Source organism: Lissotriton helveticus, chromosome 1_1, assembly GCF_964261635.1.
Source record: "Lissotriton helveticus chromosome 1_1, aLisHel1.1, whole genome shotgun sequence".
Taxonomy (NCBI): Eukaryota; Metazoa; Chordata; class Amphibia; order Caudata; family Salamandridae; genus Lissotriton; species Lissotriton helveticus.
Window position 1 is genome coordinate 720271684 of NC_136057.1, and position 20805 is coordinate 720292488.

A 20805-nucleotide genomic window follows, 5' to 3' on the forward strand; every position below is an offset into this window, starting at 1 on the left:
TATAAAATATTTACTCAAGCAATAGCAAAATTGGCTAGCAACTGTTATATCACATGTAATATATTGCGACCAAAACAGGTTTATACCCAACCACCAGCTATATGCCAATCCCAATTTCTTTAAAAGAAATCATAGATTCCTGCAGCAGCTCTAAACTGCCGCTATAATTCTCTTTAACAGTGTAGAGAAAGTGTGTGATCTACTTTGCTGGAAAATTCTTTGGCATGTGTTACTTAAAATGGAATTCCCTACACAACAGATTCAAGCCCTAATGACCATTTATGAAGAGGCCTCAGTATCAGTGATTATAAATGAGGAGGCATTAAAGCAAATCAGCATAATTTGTGAGACAGGGTGACACCCATCTACCATGCTCTTTGCTATGCACATAAAGCCCTATGCTATAGCAATAACACCAACAACATTACTCAAATCTATGGCTCCCAGTTGTCTCAAATCAAGATTTTATAGGGCCAATATTGCCCTATATTTAGACCTCCAACAATCTTTTTAAAAAACTCACTGTTTCAATTAATGGTGTAACACTCCACATTGGAAGGCTACAACATAAATAAAGCCAAGATGGAGATTCTTCCATTTAACAGCTCTGTTAACACGATATCAACTTTCTTGTTGCAATAAAAATTCACCATCAATAGGATACTTAGGAATATGGGTATTTAGGAGATGTATTGTTAATAAAATTAGCATTTTTCCACTATTGGTATTCTTATTATGTACCATTATCTGTGTATTTTTTGAAAAATGTATTTAAAAGAGACAGAATAATTTCAAGATTTGTGTAGAAAACTATGCACTTGAGCTGGCTAAAGTGGTCTTGCCCTCCCGGATGTTACAAACTACTTTCAAGCAGTATATTTATTATCTTTACCCCACTGGCATCATTCCAGGACAATCTCTATAAACACAAGGTTTTGTGACTTTCTTTTTAATTGGTTACACACTTGGGTGTATAAAGAACCAAAAATGGAATGGACTCTAAATTAGTGACATATCGATTTCAGGATATGCATTGTATAAGATATAAGCAGCTCCCTCAGTACTTTAAGCTATCTAGCATACATGATGAATCAGATGTATCACACATCCACAAAATAATGACACATAAGGAACTTAAACACGGGGAAGAAGCTGGGATCAAGAAAGTAGCGAATAGGCTAATTGACGCTACATTAGTTGCATGGGAAGAGATATGAGACAAAATTAACTCCATTATAGGATGCTATCAGTTGGCCTATTAGCAATTATAAAGTCAAATATCTAAACTAGCAATCATAGAAATTGAAAGCACCAAAGCAATGGACATAAATCTCTTTAAAGAACGAATATTCCCACAAAGGATAGTCTATTGGGCTTCATATCTTCAACCCTTTGACAATAATCCATGATTATTACAAGAACAAATCTTTAGAAAGTGAGAAAAGGAAACATGTCACAATTGATGTTGCAGTATGGAAGGGGGCATCGGAATATAGTACAAAGACCTTAAGAGTGGCAAACTACAAAACAATGCAATTATTTGCCCAATGGTTATTACCTCCTTGCATATGAGAGACTCCGGTATCTCTAGAAACTGCCCAAGGTGCATGGGTCCATATGTTTTGGATGTGGCTTGAACTTTTGGTATAACATTTGCAACCAGGTAATGCAATCTATAAACAGCCAGATCAATCCATACTCAATCTCTGTTGTAATAGGAAGCACTATTCAAGTGGGTATAAGACCCAAGTCAAAAAGGCAATGGTGGTATATTGCAATTACTCTTGAGGTGCAAAATTATAGAAATTGCGTGATTACGCCAGCTTTAATATTAAGAGTAATTTGGGGCAAAAATCCTACTGCAGAAGCCCAGGAACAATGAACTAGAGAAAGTGAGTGGCTGCTGGGTACGGCTGTTCCTGTCCTGTAGCACTTAGTGCTATTTTCATAGTACAAAATGCATCCCCAAGCCCATTTTGGGCACAAGGATGCAATCTGCACTAAGATGATAGCGCTAAATGCTGAATGTTGCTTCTCATTTAATTGCGATTAATTACGAGTAATTTTGCGGTATTTACACTAGAGATATTACAGCAGTTACACCCACCCCTAAACCTAAGATATATAACAAAAATAAAAAAAAGACTAACCAGTGTTCTCAAACTGAAATATGCTTAAAACATCTTACAGTGATAAGACTTCAGAGATCGGCAATAGATTTGAACCAATAGCCTAGAAACCCTGCATCCTGGTTCCATGCAGATATCAATTAAACTAACCATACAGAAAAACTATGGAGACTAACTCGAGCCCCATATTCTTTATAATCGTTGAGAATCTTAAGAAAATAGATCAAATGCTCATATTTTAGAAAAAAAAAACAATTTAAAAGGCATTTGAATAAACTTCTATCTGGCCCATGGCCCTCTTCTCCATAGGAAAAGACTGCATAAATTCCTAGAGTGCTTCACTAAAAATGTTCTTGTTATTATACTTCCGTCTATTTTATCACTACATAAATGCATCACTGTTTAATGGTACTTTCCCTGAGCCCCGAAAATTCTGAAAATCTACTACTAAAGAAACCAAATTTTTACCCAACAATTCTGTTAATCTTAGACTGTTCTCTAAATGTTCGTTTTTTGGGAAGATAATTGTAAAAAGCAGTTCCACTTCAAATAAAATGACATTGATTATTTTTAAGCTCGGCAGGTCCTACCATTCTGGGACAAGACTGAGAAGTACTACTAATGACAATTTAAGTGAAAGATGGCGCCCTGTATGTGATGGTAGATATGGATAAGTACCTGTGTTAATGCTACTTGACCACTCTGAGCCCTCATTACAAGGGCCCTCCTAATTCAAATGAGGCTGCTAACAGTTAACAGCCCTACTGGAATTATGACACATACTCACTGAAATTTAGGCAACTAAAAGCAGTTGAAACCGCTGGGTGAAGGTCCGGCTCAAAATGAGGAATCAGACCTGGAATCAAAGATTCCTATTGTAATTTTTCATTTCTTAGTGGACCGTCAAGGCCCAGCTCATAATGGGAGAGATTTTCCCAACCCTTGGATTTACCAGTACTACTGGTATCGGTAACTCCAGGGCTGAGAAAATCCAGTCCCATTATGGGGCCTCTCAGAGTGATGGCCTCTCTATTGGTTAGTATGCAGCTCTGGACAGAGTTGCCCATGCACTTCTTCACTTAACATCGGGTACTACGATGAGCATTGATAGTGCAACTTAGAAAAGGTTCACTCCTTTTCCATTCCATCATCATGATGAAAATATTTACCTAGGAACACATATTGTGTGTAAGATCCTTCTAGGAAGCACTAGACTGTTAATTGCCAACATTGTCTCAATTGAAACCCAAATAAGTCCACATTCATCCTGTCCCAATGAAGAAGTCTCTACTCTCTACTGATTCAATTATAAATTGCCTAAATCCTCTTGGACCAAGCCCTCTCTTGTGCCCCTGTCAAATCTGCTAAAACACTGGTTCTCAGATTTCAAGGTAACAGCACTAGCGCAGATGTCATGATAACTAAAAGATTTACAAACAAATAAGATTTCAGGCAATCAAATCTATCACGTATCCAAATGTGTTGAACTGACATAACTGAGGAATTTTTTAGAATAATCTGTGAGTATTGATCTGTAAATCTCTTTAAATATGACAAGTGTAAATTCAGGCATGGCATTTTTCTTCTGATCCTAAGACTATCAGCAATTACTAAACATGCTAAACATTATTGAGTGTATTTACCTGAAGTTATGATGCAACTCGAGATTTGGGGATGAAGAAGCACCCTGGTTCATGGTTCCAATGATATAAGGACTAAAGAAAGAGAGAAACATAACTCACATTAACTTGGCCCTTCGAGTGAAATAATAGGGCATGTTATGAGCGCCATATTTCGGATTTAATGAAGATGCAGACGTCCATGGTATAGTATCTTTCACAGCTCACCCTATAAGTTTGTTTCAAAACACAAATATCTTAGCTCTAATTAAATGACACGATAGTAAAACAACACTTTTATGAATGAGAGGAATCACTTATATATTGATCTACATAAACATACTTCCATTCGTAGGTCGGCCATGACAGAATGGTGCTGGTCGACCTAGGTATTGAGAAACTGTGTCTGTAGTGAACCACATCTCAAACTGATGTAATTTTAATTTACTAACTCAAAAGGAGTGATCGGAGCATCAAAATCCACAGACTGAAGCACACTAGTTGATATATGTCGCACTTCAAAACAATTTAAACTAAAATCACGTTATTTTCCCCACTTCTGATTTTCAATCAATGCTTTTGACTTGAAGAGTCTTCGAAAAGCATAACACATGATTGATAATGACATGCACAAAATGTGCAGCTCGACTCTGTGATTGCAATAACAAGCCTTCAAGAAAATCATTTTCGAACGTACTTCTTGACTGGAAAAAAAGATGTTATGTACGTTCAATTTTAGTTATCTACCAGGTTTATAAATAGAGGAGAATCTAAGGCATAAGGTGGCCCAATTATTTACATATATTTTTGACATTTCACAAATGACAATGTGCGCCTACTAGCTGCACAAGCATGTTCCATTTTGTCAACTTTTAATGTCATGCTGGCTTAAACCTTAGCTACATAGAAGAAGTAACAGCATTTCATAACTGAGACCAGCCTAAAGTCGCCTAAAATATACAAGCGTTACTCATGCAAGCCTGGACCACAGAGTACTCTTTTTAGGTCTTGCCTAGCAGCACGCATGCACTGTCTAGGAAAAAGACCTCTAGCCATGGATTCCCTTTTTGAGGCAAAAACGTGTCCGCGTTGCATTGCTTTGAATGGCAAGGCGTACACGTATGGCGATTCCCTTGCGGAAGTGAGCAGCGCCATTTGGTAGCAATTATCGCCTCGCACTCACAAGCGAAGCGCTGCGCCTCGCTGCTCTCGGCCGCACTCCCCTCACTTGTGATGAGATTGGGATGGTAATGAGCAGGGGATGTTTGTGCAATCTTGAACTCCAGCTATATTATTGACCACATACTACGCAAACACCATGAAGTGGATCTACTCTAGGCAACTGATGAGTTTTACCATTGTTCAGCGGTACTCATTTTATCAGTTGAGATGGATAAAAAGCAAAGCTCTGCTCAGCCTCTCACCTGTCAGCTGTCAACTGTATGCGGTATGCCCCTTGCTAGCAGCTCTGCCCACTGAGATATTATACTTGACTTTTGTATCAGCCTGGGTATCACATAACTTGATGCTATCAGGACAGCAAGGGTCCGGTTCTAGGCTTCTTCTGAAAGAGTGATGTCTTCTGGGAGTTGTAGTCTTGTCTTGCTGCCATTTAACCGTTTTGACAGATATGCCTGGTATGATTAGTGCCAGAATAGCCAAGGATAAGAAACAGGGTGTCCTAGCAGGCGCTCAACACCCATTGGACTCACCGGGCTTCAGCGTCCCCCACCCCCCCATCGTGTGTGGCAGCCCAGGATAAGAAAGATCCCGGGCACACACACAGCCACACCCGAACGTTTCACAGGTCTTTAAAAGACCATTTGAATGTTAATTAGGCTTTGCTGTTGTTTCACCCCTTGTTGGAGGCCCTGCAGCTCCACTCTGCCTACTGATTAAAAGTTCAGCCCCCCCCCCGAAATTTTTTCTTAGCCCCCCCGAAATTTGGCTCTAGTTGCGCCCCTGCCACGTTTACAGTTTGGCCAAGATCACACAGTTTTATTCAAGTGGGTGAAGCATTAGATTCAAAGCAAGCTCATCAGTCCTTAGATCCCACCTGCCCCGGGGCGCAGGGGTCACGCGATCATGGGTTATTATTAATGTTTGCATGCATTCCCAAACATGCCCCTCTTTAATGAGGACGCCCCCTCCATTCCCCTCCCACCCGCACTGTACCTTAAGCAGGTATCGGTCCAGGATCTCGAGGCCGCGGCTGGAACAGATGTTCTTGCCGGTGGAGGGCCCGGAGGACGAGGAGGAGGGAGGCGAGCAGACGGAGGGGCTGGAGGGTGAGCTGGTGGACGGTGGTTCTTCCTTGTCAGCGCTGTTGGGCATGGTGACTCCCTCAGCCTGGGACTGTGGACAGGCGGGCAACTAGAGCCAAATTTCGGGGGGGGGGGGCTGAAAATATTTCGGGGGCGCTAATTCTTTCAACCACGGACAAAGTGGCTGTGAGAAGGGGTGACAACACAACAAAAGCCTCATTTACAACTAAATTGTCTTTTAAAGACCTGTTAAGTACTCGGGTGCGGCTGCAATTAAATGCTTGCCAGCCCGCGAAGCAGCACGACGGGGGGGGGGGCTGAAGCCCCGTGAGCCCAATGGGTGTTGCGCGCCTGAAACGTGGGAAACCGCTTAACCTCCATTCAGCAGAAATTGGCAGCACTTAGAAAAGAAACAAACTCTCAAATTAATAATAAAAGACGCTGGTGTTTCCCGGTTTTACTAAAATCATCAAATCCTGAACCAGTATTTTTTTTATTAACAGCCAGTTGGAATTACTTCTTCCTCTTAAAATGCTCTGGTGATTTTAGAACAGGAGATAAATGGTAGAGAATGAACAGATTAAATGACGCAATGAAATACAGTGTATCTTTAGCGCCTCGACAATACTGAGCTTTACGAATGAAATCACCAATAGTAATAATAACAATATCTGATAACGAATACACAAATAACACCCCAGAAATAAACAAGATTATAACGAAACTAGCATTAAGTTTCAGTATCGTTTGGTAGTAACACTGTAGGAATGTAATACTTTCAGGAGCAATAAAATGTACTTCTTCAGTAAATCGTGACCATCCAAACATGGCTAGCTGGCTGAGTATTGTCTGCGCCACAAACAATCATTTTACCCCCAAGAAATTACATTTCTTCCATTCCCGGAATGTCGGAGTCCGGGTGACTTCGCTCTTCGTAGTTAAAAACAGCAGAACCTTTCCATCAGTGATCACTTTACCCTGTTTTTACCTCAATTCTCTGACCTATTCGCTGAGACCGTCAGTTAAAAAATATGTTTAATGAGCTTTACTGCAGCTTCGGAGTCCAGGCACTCAGTGATGGGCACATATGTCCAGCTTTGTGAACGATCAGAGCAGGAGAACAGTGCAAAGCGCCCAGCAGAGTTTTTTTAAAGATGTAATGGCACGGGGTTTTCAGTAGTAGGTCTTACAACAAAAATACTAACAATTATGAAGAACTGTGGATTGTAAAGATTTTAATAACCATAAAGTAGAGTTTATAATAATCTGGGTGTCTGATGTTGCAAATAAGTCTGGTGCTCTTTAATTGGGTATTCAAAGGCTATATAAGCTATGATTGCATTGACTATGTAATTGTAAAGTTGCATGTATGGGCACATAAGGTTGTTTTGCGATTAAGACCTTTTTTGTGCAGCAAACAAAACAAGCATTGGCAAAGCCAATAGGTCTCGCCTTTGGGTACCTGATAAGTGTTTGTTTTTGTTTTTGTTGTTGTAAATATTTTTGAGCTTGTAAAGCGCACTGCTACCCGTCCATAGATCTCCTGGCGCTGTATAACTCTGGGGAACCCGTCCTGGCTTTCCCTGTGGGATGGTCCCTGCTGGGAGTCCCCAAGGTGGAGCCAGGCATCCCCCGAATTGGTGGGGCCGTTGTGGAGATTAGGCAAGCTAATGCCCAGAGTTGCCGAGTGGAACCCCGGATTAGAGTAAGCACCGAAGCGAGAATTATCGAGTCCGCTGACCAAGGTCCACGACCCTAAATGTTTATCCATGTAACAGTTGATGTTGTTACACCAAGGATATTGTGCTGGATATCTGATACGGATGTATGACGGTACCAAGCGTACTTTTACAACGAGTACCGTTACAACGATACTTTTACCACGCAAGTCGTTACAACGACTTGCGTGGAGGGGCGCTGGATAGTAAATTTTTTAATTTACTATTCCAACTCCAGTCCCCGTGGACTCTAGGGAAGGAGTTGGATAGTAAATTAAACTATTTACTATCCTGGAGCGCCCCCCAGCGCAAGTCGTTGTAACGACTTGCGTGGTAAAAGTAGCGTGGTAACAGCACCGCGTTGTAAAAAATGCGTGCTAACCGTTGTATACCATCTGATACTTATAAAGACCCAAAGGCAAGACCTATTGGCTATGCCAATGCTTGCTTACCCTTGTTAGAAATGGGTGTCTCTAGATGGCAGTGGTATGCACCCTGTTCAAGAAGGGGACCTTCCTTCTAGTCACGGTAAGGGAGCTACACATCCAAGATAACCCCTGCTCACCCCATTGGTAGCTTGGCACAAGCAGTTATGCTTATCTCAGAGGCAATGTGTAAAGCATTTGTGCAAAACACAGACAGTAACACAGTGAAAACACTACAAATGGACACCACACCAGTTTAGAAAAAGAATTATCTTTATATAAACCAAGCAGGACCAAAATGACAAAACTCCAAGATACGCAACTCAAAATATGCCTTTTAAAAGGTTTTAGCAATTCTGTGCATAGTAAACTATGGAAGCAGTCATTTTACACAAAGTACCTTGAGATGCATCAAAAATCACAAGGCAAAACAGCCGCAGAGGAGGGAAGCATCGGATAACACAGCAATGCGTCCGTTCCTGAGTCTGTGGGGAAGGAATGTGTCAGTTCTGCCGCATGCAGGAGAAGTATTGTATCAAATCCGAACAATAGGGGGAGGTGAGGTGTCGAAACCCGAGACACTTCTGGTCTGCAGGGGTGCGTCAGAAAAACATGTTGCACCGGTGGGATGCGTAGAAATTGCTGAAGGTCGATGTGGCAGCAGCAAACGGGTGCTGGGTCGATTTCTTTAGTCATGGCCCCACTATGCTTCGATTCTTTCAGCTGCACAGCTGGGCCTGCATCGAAGTCAGTGCGCAGGTCTCGGATTTCAGAGACTATGTGTGCTGAACTCGAGCTGAGGCAGTTTCTTCAGCCACTGACAGGTGCCGCATTGATTTCTTCAGCCATACGGCAGTGGTGTGGGGAAATTATTCCCTCACGGCGGTGCTGCATCAGAAAAACAGGCCCTGGAAGGGTGACTCAATGATTTTTTTATGTTTTCTTGACACTTCTTGCAGCAAGAACAACCTCCAAGGGCCCAGAACTGGAATTGGTACCTAAAGGCAGGTCAGAACTCCCAGCAGTAGGGTTCAAGTATGCTGCAGGTGAAATCTTTGTGTCTCTGAGACTTCTTAACAGGAGGCAAGCTCTACATCAAGCCCTTGGAGAATCTTCTTAAGCAGGATACAACAAAGTAAAAGTCCAGTCATGTCCACTGCCCAGAAACAGAAGCAGCAACTGCAGGCCAACCCAGCAAAGCAACAGACAGCAAAGGGGCAGTACTCTTCCTGATAGCTCTTCAGCTCTTCTTCTTGGTAGGGTTCTCTTAGTCCAGAAGTGTACTAAAAGTTTGGGGTTTGAGGTCTTTGAAGTCTTTGTGTTAGAAATGGGGGTTTCTAGTTGGCAGAGGTAGGTACCTTTGTCCAAATAGGGACCCTTGTTTCTAATCAGGGTAAGGGGGATACACACTTTAGATAATGCCTGCTCATCCCCTTGGTAGCTTGGCACGAGCAGACAGGCTTATCCTAAAGGCAATGTGTAAAGTATGTGTACAAACACTCACAGTAACTCAGTGAAGACACCACAAATGGACACCACACCAGTTTAGAAAAATAAAATATCTTTATCTAAACTACACAAGACCAAAACGACGAAAATCCAACATACAAAAACTCAGTAAAATTTCTTTAGAAAGGTTGTTGCAAAAATAAACTTGTAGGTGATGAAATGTGACACTTTACTCACAAAGTACCTGGGATGCATATCGCAAAACAAACAAAAGGGTCGCAGAGAAGGTGATGCGTTGATTCTTCCTGCGGTCCGGTTCCGATGTGACAAGATGGCGCCTCAATGCGTTGCGACGATCCGGTGTGAGAAAAAAAGTGGAGGTGATGCGGGCAAATCCGACGGCCGCATGGCGAACTCGATGGTTTCTGAGCCGTGACAGGCCCTTCAAACACGCTTCCCCGGTGATGCGACAACACTCTCGGTGACTTCGACACGCTTCTCCGGTGATGCAACGGCGATGATCAGCAGCAGCACGCTTCCTCAGCAATGCGACGGACCTGCGACATGCTTCTCTGGTGATGCGACGGCACCCTCTGCGCAGCGGCACGCTTCTCTGGTGATGCAACGGCGGGCAGCGGCGACAAGCTTCCCGATGATGCGACAGCAGCTGCTGCGGGGGTGTCACGCTTCTCTTGTTGCGTTGCGCTTCCAGCTCCCTTCAACAAAAGGCCTCACACACAGTTACAGGCCCTCCTGGCAGACTGGAAGTCCCAGCAAGGAAGTTCAGGGAAGCTGGGGGTGAAGTCCTTTTGTGCCTGTGACTTCAGAAACAGGTCGTCAGCTCTTCTCAGCCCCTTGGAGAGGTTTCTTTAGGTGGAGACAGCACAGTCCTTCTTCAAGCAGGGGACACAGCAAAGTCCTTTAGTCCTCTCCTCAGTAGAAACAGCAAACTGCAGGCCAACCCCAGTCACACAGCAAGGGCAGTACTTCTCCTCAGTCTCTTCAGCTGATCTTCTATGGCAAGGAATCCTCTTGATCATGAAGTAGTCTAAAATTCAGGGGTTTCAGCTCTGATATTTATACCCCAAAAGTCTTTGTTCTCTATGTGTGAGGGGTCCTGGGCACAGTCCAAACCAGTTCTGGGTGCTCTCTGCCAGTGCACAACTTCTTCCTTTGTCAGTGTGGGACAGGGTCACCAGACGCACCACAGGAGGTGGAGCCAGCACTGTGGAAGGCAGGCACAGCCCTATTCAGGCTCAGGTGCTACTCTTCCCACCACTTCAAATGCAGATTGGCCTATTCAGCCTAGTGCTGACTCACCCAGACTCCTGGAGCCACCCCAGCCCCTGTCACTCCACAAACAGGCAGAGGCACAAAGAAAGGTTTAACAAGAAAATAGCCACTTTCTAAAAGTGCTATTTTCAAACACAGAATTTAAAAACCATCCTTCCTAAAAGATGTGTTGTTAAATTCTGAGTTCAGGGATACCAGACTACAATTTTAATCTCACTCCTATGGGAAAATATGCATGTTCCACAGCATTCCCCATTCTGTCCTATGGGCAAGATAGCCTTTCTATAGTGAAAAACGAAATTGGCAGTATTTCACTATCAGTAGGGGTGTCCTATGTGGATGAAAAGGGAAGGGTAAGACCTGGCACATGGGTACACTGGCCAGGTCGACATGGCAGTTAGCAAACTGCACACAGGCACTGCGGTGGCAGGTCTGAGGAATCTTTTCAGGGCTACTTTTGTGGGTGGCACAATAAGTGCTGCAGGCCCACTAGTAGCATTTGAATTACCAGCCCTGGCACACTCAGTGCACTTTACTAGGGACCTACTGGTAAAACAAATATACCAATCATGGATAACCAATCACAATAACAATTTACCGGGAGAGCATATGCACGTTAGCAGTTATCGGAAGTGGTAAAGTGCCCATAGTCCTACAGCCAACAACCACAGGTCAGGAAAAACAAAGGAGGAAGAAGCAACAAGTTTGGGGATAACCCTTCAAAAAGGGATATGTCCACCACTTTGAAAGAGAGTCTCTCTTGCACAGTAGTAATCACTTCTGTACTCCCTTGTCCAGCCACAGTACAGGGGTGGAGACAGCATCGTGCAAGGCAGCCACAGCCTATTTAGGTGGTAGTGACAACTCCTCCCACCACTCTAGCCCAGGATGACCCATCAGCCTATGCAGGGCACACCTCATTTCCCTTTGTGTGAGTGTCTGGGGTGAATGCACCAACAATTCCCTGTCAATCTAAAACCGGACGTTGATTCCACAGACAGGCAAAGGCACATTATGGTTAAAAAAAACATTGACTTTCTAAAAGTGGCATTTTCAAACACACAATTTAAAAACCAACTCTGTTAACACACGTGTTATTAAATACTAAGCTCAGGGAGCACAAACTCCAAATCTCTAGCTGTTCCCAATTGAAAGTTGAAATATTACAAGGCAGCTGCAATGATAACCTGGGGGAGAACTAGTCATTGCAATAGTGAAAACCGAAATGCACAGTATTTCACTATAAGGACATGTAAAACACACCAGTACATGTCCTACCTTTCACTTACACTGCACTCTACCCATGAGGGGTAACTTGGGCCTACATTATGGATGCCTAACAGGTAAGAAAATGAAAGGTTAGGGCCTGGCAAGTGGTTGTACCTGGCAGGTCAAAATGGAAGCTAAAAACTGTGTGCACAGACACTGCTGTGGCATGTCTGAAACGCTCTTGAAAGGCTACTTGCGTGGGTGGAACAATCAGTGCTGCAGGCTCACCAGTAGCATTTGATTTACAGACCCTGGGCACACATAGTGCACTTTACCAGGGATATACCAGTGAATAAATATGGCAATCGTGGAAAACCAATCAGAATTACAATTTACACAGGGAGCACTAGCCCTTTAGCGCTCATTATTACAAATGGGGTAACCCAGTAAATTGTCAAAGGACCTGGGTGGACGATTGGTAAAGAAAACAGGCGGACCACCTGTTTTCGTTACCTTTAGTGCTGATCAGCAGTGGCAAAGTGCCCAGAGTTCCTAAACTAGCAAAAAAAGAAATCCAGCACACAGTCAAAAACACAAGACATAGAGGCAAAAAGACAGGGGAAAATGCATCCAGATACTCCAGCATGTACAACATTGACTAGAGACACTCTAAAGAGATTATGATGAGTACAATATCACTATGGTTTGTCCAAAACAATTGGTAAGGTAGGTATATCACTACTTTCCATTGCAGCTTCCACTGAAGTATGGGAAGGATGTACTAAATTATTTTGAAGCTGCAAACCCTGACATTTGCAAAAAAAGATATTTTTGTATTTATGAAACAAATTTGTGTATCAGAAAAGCTTCCTAAATCACAAATAGGAAGAAGCTCCCCCTCCAAACTGTGAATTGTAAATTAAATGTATCAATGCTTGCGTCCACAATTACAGTTGCAAACAACTAAAGAGTTATTGACTTCTCAAAGGAGCTGGTGACAAAATTGCAAGGAGAAAAGACTCCTGTTGGGCATCCTACTTTTTGTGAATCGTGGTGGGCAGCCTTAGTGGGAGGGGAAAGAAATGGTCCCTGATGTCTTCCCAAATGGGTAACATGTTCAAAGCAGAACCAGTTCATTTAAGAAACACTAGATGATGTTAACAATTATCATTTCCCATTTGTAAATGCAAAGAGGGATGGCGGTGTGCTGTTCCTTTTCTGTACCTAATCATAGAGAGTGTCAAATTGCAACCTGCCTAATTCAAATTAATTAGGCATGCTATTCTCTGGCCCACCTTAATAGCAGAATTTGTGTTAATACCTATAAGTAAATGGATTGCATCACCATATCAGATATAGTTTTTAAATATTAGATACTTGACAACTGTTAATTACCTGTATCTTTGTGCAACTGGCCTGAAGAATTTCTGACCATCATTTACTAGTGTGGGAAACCACAGATAGAAAGGATCACACACCACAAATATTTTATAGCTACAGTGATAGGAGAAAAGAATTCTAGAACAGCTCATCATTTGGGTGATGTCCTAACCCCACACAATGTAGGATTGTGAAGAGGCATTCACCACCACATATACTCATTCAGGTAATGTGCAGTAGAGCACTAAGAAGTAAAAAACATTGCCTTAGGTCAGCCATGTCACACCCGACAAACAAACACTAAAAGCAGCCCCTGCAAGTGTTATGAATATATGCATGATGATTCAAAATACCAGGTTGAGAGAATAGGCCCAGGTCAAGGGTCTCTTGCCATCATTGAGCAGATGAACGTTTGGGACCACTCACAGATGTAAACTTTCAAAGACTATGCTCTCTTCACTATTAAATTCATGCTGGGAAGCATTCTACTCAGATTGTAATTTTCTGGGTACTATTTCATTCTGAGTGTCTGACTTAGTTTCCCTATCTACAAACATAAGCATTGTTTTATTGTGGGTCTTTAACAATGTTGTTGGATGTTATGAGCTTAAGTATTTATATAGGGATACGTTTTTCTAGAATTCAGTACTCAACACTTCATCTATTTCATAACATTTTAGTAGGCTTAAAGAGCGATGAATATTGGCAAACATTGTGATCATAACCTTAGGGCGATCTGTTGGCCTATCTTCTGGAAATCATTCTTTGTGTTAGAGCCTGATATTGGAATAGGCTTACTTGAAAGACAGCAAAATATTTTCTCAGGCCCATGCACAAGAATGGGTTGTGAGCAAGCACTTATAGCCATTCCCAAGTGTCTGACTGGTCTCTGGACTAGGCGGCACATCATGAAAGTTAAGGGGTGTGATTCATCATGCTGCAAAAAAAGTAGATCCTCACTCATCTATTGAATGTGATGAAGTCAGCTTCAAGTTTTAGTGTTGTGGAAGAGGGGTCCAGAGAGTGCAATCTTGGACATTTTGTTGTCTAGTCTCATAGAAATTGTACACGGTTGTGTTGATGGACAGGAGGCTACGGGAGACGACAAAACCTATGCTTAATCCTGGTCCATTAATTGATAAGACAATGAAGAGGTAGTGTAGAATCAGTCCAGGCATAGTCTGATGCATTGCGGGTTCTATTTCCAGATCTGTGAAGATGTGAAGTCTGCCTAAAAATATCAGATGTTAAACTGCTTGTTTTACTTTCTTGACCAGTTTAGAGGTTCTGAAATGGAATGCTGGACATTCAAAGACTTGTTGAATACTGAGGGAGGAGGTGAAATGGTTTAGATTAGATACAATAACTCACCATTATGGTCAACAGGTTGAGACTCTATACAAATATTCATCATCCTTACAATCACAATACAGATTCTAATTCCAGGGTTGTTACAATTGGAAAACAAACAGAAAATAATCATAACAATGTTACACAAAAAAGGGTTAAAGCAAGTAAGGGAGATTTTCATTTTCTGACACAAAATGCTAGGAGGATACAATCCCAAATCTAACACTGTATATTATTCTATTGACCATGGTCATTGTATTGCTCTCAAAATAAATATTGATTAAAACAGTGTATCATGAAAATCAAAGAGCCAGTGGAATTCTCCAGACTGTCAGCACCATAAATATCTTCAAGAACTGTCCATAAAGTTGATACTTTTAAGAGAGTAATCAGATATTGGCATTCAGTAGTCCACATTTAAGAGCAACCTCTGATCTTAACAAAATGTATAACTCTGGATACAATTTGTGAAACAAGCTCAGTGACAAAATATAATTAAATTAATCTTGGTTTCAAAAGAACTTAAGAGAGATCATTGGTTTATGTCCCTGGCATTCAAAGTTAAATTTCTAAGAGCACTGGTCTGGGTGCCTATGTTTATGATCAACATCTTGGGATCTACTGACAAAATAAATCTACATTTTGCATAGACTTTTCAAAGGAAAATATAAACAATGTGGAGGGTTAAAAGTGTCATTTAACTCAGTTTTGTTTCCAAAAGCAAAATTTGAGTTAAATAAACCTATGAGTAAAAATATAGCTGCTGTTGGCAACGAAAACAGTAGTTCACGTTTGTTAATGAAAAAACAACAAACAAGAACATGGTGAACCTTTCTATTTTTTTAGTTACTGCAGAGGTGCTCCAATCTGAAATAATGCAAAGTTGGAACTATGTAAGGAAGAAACCATCAGGTTAAATTTAATTTTCTAAATGAAGGGATTACCAGCTAGGCAGTCAAACATGTTTGGTAGCCGGAAACTTTAAAGATCTTTATCTCTTAAGCCATTTGTTTCAGTCATGCAAAAACAAAGCATTCTAATGGTTACGATTTAGGGTTTCACGTGGCTTCAAACACAGAAATCTTGGGCTCCTAATGACACATGGTCAATGAGTCATGGTAAAAGAGTGAACGATCTTGTTAGGGAACGGTATTAAGCTAGGACATGGAACGTTAGTCTCATGACCCATATGTTTTGTTAACTCTTTGACCAACTTTGTGTAGAACAGTTGCACAGCCAAGAATCTCCCTTTGTTCTGGCACTGAGCTCAGGAGACTAGACATAGGATTATGCTCACACTTCATTAAGCAGTGAAGAGCAGGTGTTGTTGATGTTTATGCAAGGCTGAGAGATCCACAGACAGAGACAATGTTGCATAGCAGCGTGCTGGCCAATCAGTCTCACTGCTCCACTGAAGACATGCTTGAATTTGATGGTAGGGTTCTGGCAGCTGTCTATCTCTGGGGAGCAGTATGGAGGGATCCTTGGTGTATGGGTGAGCATAGCATTGGATCCTGATATCTTCCACGGCATTCAATGCAGGAAGGCTCAGCAGCATCAAGAGTTGCAGCATGGTAATTCACAGAGTTTCATTCTTAGTAATGACCTTCATAATACTGGCAGCATGCAGCTTCAACATTCAGAAACTCAGCAACAGGGTTCTGGCCGGTTTAGTAACAATGTGTTCCTTTCCAGTGCTGGTCTACCATGGCATTTGGGCAGCCCACTGATAATCACAATTAGCCAGCCATTTTAAGTATTGAAAATACCTCACAATCTGGACCATGCTGGACTGGGCACACATCTCTAACACTCTGGATAGAATGTGTGTTTCGGACGATAACATACTGCTGCCAGCGAGCACTGATGTTATGAGGCAATGTGGCACAATACAGTTAACAATCCAGAAGAGTAGTTCTGGTGGAACACTGCGAGTATCTTACTCAGGCAAGCCCTGGGTAAACGTAGTAAAAAGAAGTAGAGGAAAGTTTGATCTATTTTTTTAGTGTAGGAAGTATAAATGCTCTAGTTCTGGTCCACAACCACAGAAATGGGTGTCAATGAGCACCTGCGACAAAACCATAAACTGATCCCAAATATTATTGGTTGTCATTCCTTCCCTGTTATCAATCCTTTGTGAATAGTGCACAATCAGTGCACCATCCACTGTTCTGATGTTCGAAATCACATCACGTGGGGAAAAGTGCCTCCCAACTACTGGAAGAGCCTTCTCTGGTGCTTACATTTTTAGCAAGTAGCCATTCTTAATGATGTACGAACTCTTACTGCAGCACAGACATAGAGCCATATATAGTAAAGGATTAATTAGAGAATAATGAAATCCAAATGTTTGTATATGCTAGTAAAATTATTGTGGATGATGGATTGTTTGCATGCTCAGGCCTTTTTATTTAGAATAGTGAACTCATTAGAAAGATGGTTGTAAAGAGAGATAATATTGTGAATTGAGCTGTCACATGTTATAATATTACCATGTAAATATTTCACACATTTGCCTTTCTTTATTAATGTATTAATTTGTTTATTCCAGGGATACACGTCATCTTGCAACACTTTCCGTGTATCTGTAGGACGCTGGTTTGGCAAGCCAGGGGGATCAATGTTCAGCCCAAAATGTATGTCCTTGATATATATATATATATATATTGCCGAAACGCGTCTTGTGTGCGAAGGGTTCCAATAAAATTGGTTGGATTAACCCCCCCTTGTGAGTGCTGTTTCTTTACCAGATGAGCGAGATCTGGTGAAACCTGGGAGCAGTGATTTTCGAGCGGGTACACCCCCGCTGAGCGAGCACACGCTTTTTGAGTGCAGCAGGCTGGTGTTTCTGGGAGCAAGGATATATATTTGTTACTGGGAAACCTTCAATAAATCTCCTTCGAGCCACCAAGCATGTGTCGGACCCGTTTCTTTGTGGAGTGGGTTTGGTTTATATATATATATATATATATATATATATATATATATATATATATACATATATATATATATATATATATATATATATATATATATACATACATAGTATGTATATGTATGTATATATATACACATACTTTCCACAATTCCTCCTGGTATCAAATAATGCCCAGACACACGGATGTTTGATGCTACTTGGATTTAATCGTCCAAACCAACACAACACGTTTCGACTGACGCCTTGATCACGTGTACAAACATTAGCAAAAATGTCACCAATTATATCCTCTGCATATCATCGACAGAGGACTGTCACCCTCAGTGCAAACCTGTAAACGTTTGTTCAACTTTGGCCGCCATTTTATAGAGGTAATACAATTGTGTGACTTTCACACAGTGTATAATAATGCACGACTACTGTCTGTTTAAATCGGAACCATATTTACACTCCGATATTGCACCTACAGCCATTGATTAGAATAAATAGATGCTTGTTGTTACCAGCAATTGCCCAGTACATGATTATTCTGAATTAATTTTACACCCACATTCTTATAATTGGAATGAAAACGCAATCAGTTTCTCAAAGGTATTGTGTACATCCAGCATTTCAATGTTATAAATTTCACAAAGCAATGAATAAACATTCCGTCGGAGTTTTCGTTGTCAGTTTCTCTTTTTGATTGTTTATAAAGTGAATTCAAAGCATATCCTCCTGATTATTGCACCTTTCAACAATGTAAACAAAATAAACATTACGGAGACTCACTGCCCCGCAATATAAACAATATAAATGATATACACATTTCAAACACCCTCTGCCCCAGTGGGCAAACATGAGCTAATGTATACATCTTCCTGAAAAGTACACTATACCTTCATCAGAATATATTTACGATGGAAAATGCACAACACATATATTTTGAAATTGGAAAATATCGCCCAAATGGCCTACTGTACACATTATACCGCCACACAACTAGTATCCAACTCTGGAGCCCCAGGTTGGATTACTCTTTCTTCTATAGGCCAAAGTTGACCTGTTATTATGTCGGATCCCCCGAACATGTTCTAGTACCCTCTTCTTGGCACGATGTATCGTGCTTCCCACGTACCATTTGTTGCAGGTGCACTTGAGTACGTAAACACAGTACATGGAATTGCAGGTCAGGGGTTTCCTGATAATAAACTCTCTGTCACTGTTCGGTATTCTCACTTTCCTACAATCATGACTTCTACAGCACGCTTTGCAATTCCTGCAACATCTAAATCCTGGCTGACCCTGATCTCTCTCCCTGTTGCAGCTAGTGACATGATTGTGACATAAATCATCCTTCAATGACTTGCTCTTTCTAAATGTGATTTGAGGGTTGCTTGCCACATGGACATGTAAATGCACGTCAGTAGACAACACATGCCAGTTCTTTTTAAAAATTCTTGTAATTTCTTGGGCCTGCCCAGAAAAAATGGTTATGAACCTCACGGTTCCATCAGCACTTTCTTGTTTGTCAGCCGATCTATTTTTACTAACTCTCCTTTGAGGAAGGAGGGTTATGTGTAAGTCCTTCCCTGGCGATTCCTGGGGCTGGGACAACGAAAGCAAATCCTGGGGCTGGGGAGCGGGCCATGCCAGCCCACCACTTCCCTGATCGCAGTGTGTAGTTGCCACTACAGGCCGGAGGGGAGAGGAAAGGCTGTTATAGCCTGGTGGGAGCACAGAGAAATGCGGCCAGCTTTCGCATGGCAGCAAGGGATAAATGTTGCATCAGGGAACTGAAGGGTCACAGGGCTTTGAGGCTTCCTCTGCAGTCCCCAACGAACCTCGGATGCGACTGGGACATTCAAGAACAAAGAAAAGGTAAAGAAAAAGTCTCCGACACAGGGCCAGAGTAGAAGGGAGGAGAACGGTTGAGCCACTAATTAAATATTCACTTCCCGGGCCCATTGAACCACATAATGCAACACAAGGAGGCTAAAATGTGGATATTGTTACTTATGACGTCCTAAGGAGGAGGAAGGCAATACCAATATACATCCCAAGTGTGGTGGGGGGGGTTAGGGGTTGCAAAAGTTGCAGTAGCCCCCACAGTATGTTTCACTAAGGTCACCTTAAATCTCCAGGGGCTTTACAACCCAGAGCACAGTAGAGGTTTGCCATTGACTTTAAGCACTCCCAGAGCTGGAGCTTATGCTCTTTGTTTCTAGAGTGCAAATGACCTCTTTGGTTCGTCGGCTGAGAGGAAGGACTAAAGTGACAGCTCCAGCCTGCACAGTGCACTTTTCCTCCTGCATAACAAATGAGTTTTCAACCCCTTCTTTGCATATTAAATCAATTTTGAAGGTACTGTTTATTATGTCTCAAGTTAAGAATGGACTGTGGGTCTATTTTGTTTATTTTGCACATTGAAAACGCTTTTAGATAAAGGTTTTGTTTTAAGATAAGAACGAAGCCAATAAGATATTTCCGGACTGCACATTGCATTTAATGCCACTAATGAACGAAGTAGGAATTTCTTTGCTCATTGGGTATACCGCATCAATCATGCGATGATGCACTTGTTATTCGTCAATCTAGGAGTGAAGACAGTGTGACAAAGTTTGGAATCATCTTGCTCATTGTGCACATTGTAACTGTTTTTATATATAGTATATTTATGTTTCAACATAAGAATGATGCTTGTGTGATACTTCTAGGTAGCCTTATGTACTTTATTCTTTATAAGCATGAAGTTTGAGTTTTACTTTGCTCATTTTGCATCCTGTACCATCACCTAGATGTGCTTTTAGCAGGGAACGATGTACCCATTTTTGTCTGCTTATTGTGCAGACCTAGGTCTTACTTATGACGCTGGTCGGACGAGCATGCAACCGGCATCATTACCGAAAAAGGGCCAAGCGACAGGTAGTCGGCAGTCCCAACCTTCAAATTAGGACCAGACTACCATGGAGGCGGTCAGAAACATGCCTCTTTGCATTGAGGATCATGCTATGGCCCGGAAAATGGCCGCAGCACAATCTCCAATGCCAAA

At 41.8% G+C, this 20805-nt stretch overlaps 1 protein-coding gene across 2 annotated transcripts in view; it reads right to left on the reverse strand.

Annotated features, from left to right (window-relative positions):
- The window catches only part of NAV3 (neuron navigator 3), a 1248418-nt gene that overhangs the window by 75530 nt on the left and 1152083 nt on the right, over nt 1–20805 (reverse strand). For both annotated transcript variants that reach the window (XM_078674251.1, XM_078674250.1), the window contains one exon: nt 3773–3844. In XM_078674251.1, coding sequence (XP_078530377.1) covers nt 3773–3844 — 72 coding nt within the window. The remainder of the gene's footprint in view (nt 1–3772; nt 3845–20805) is intronic.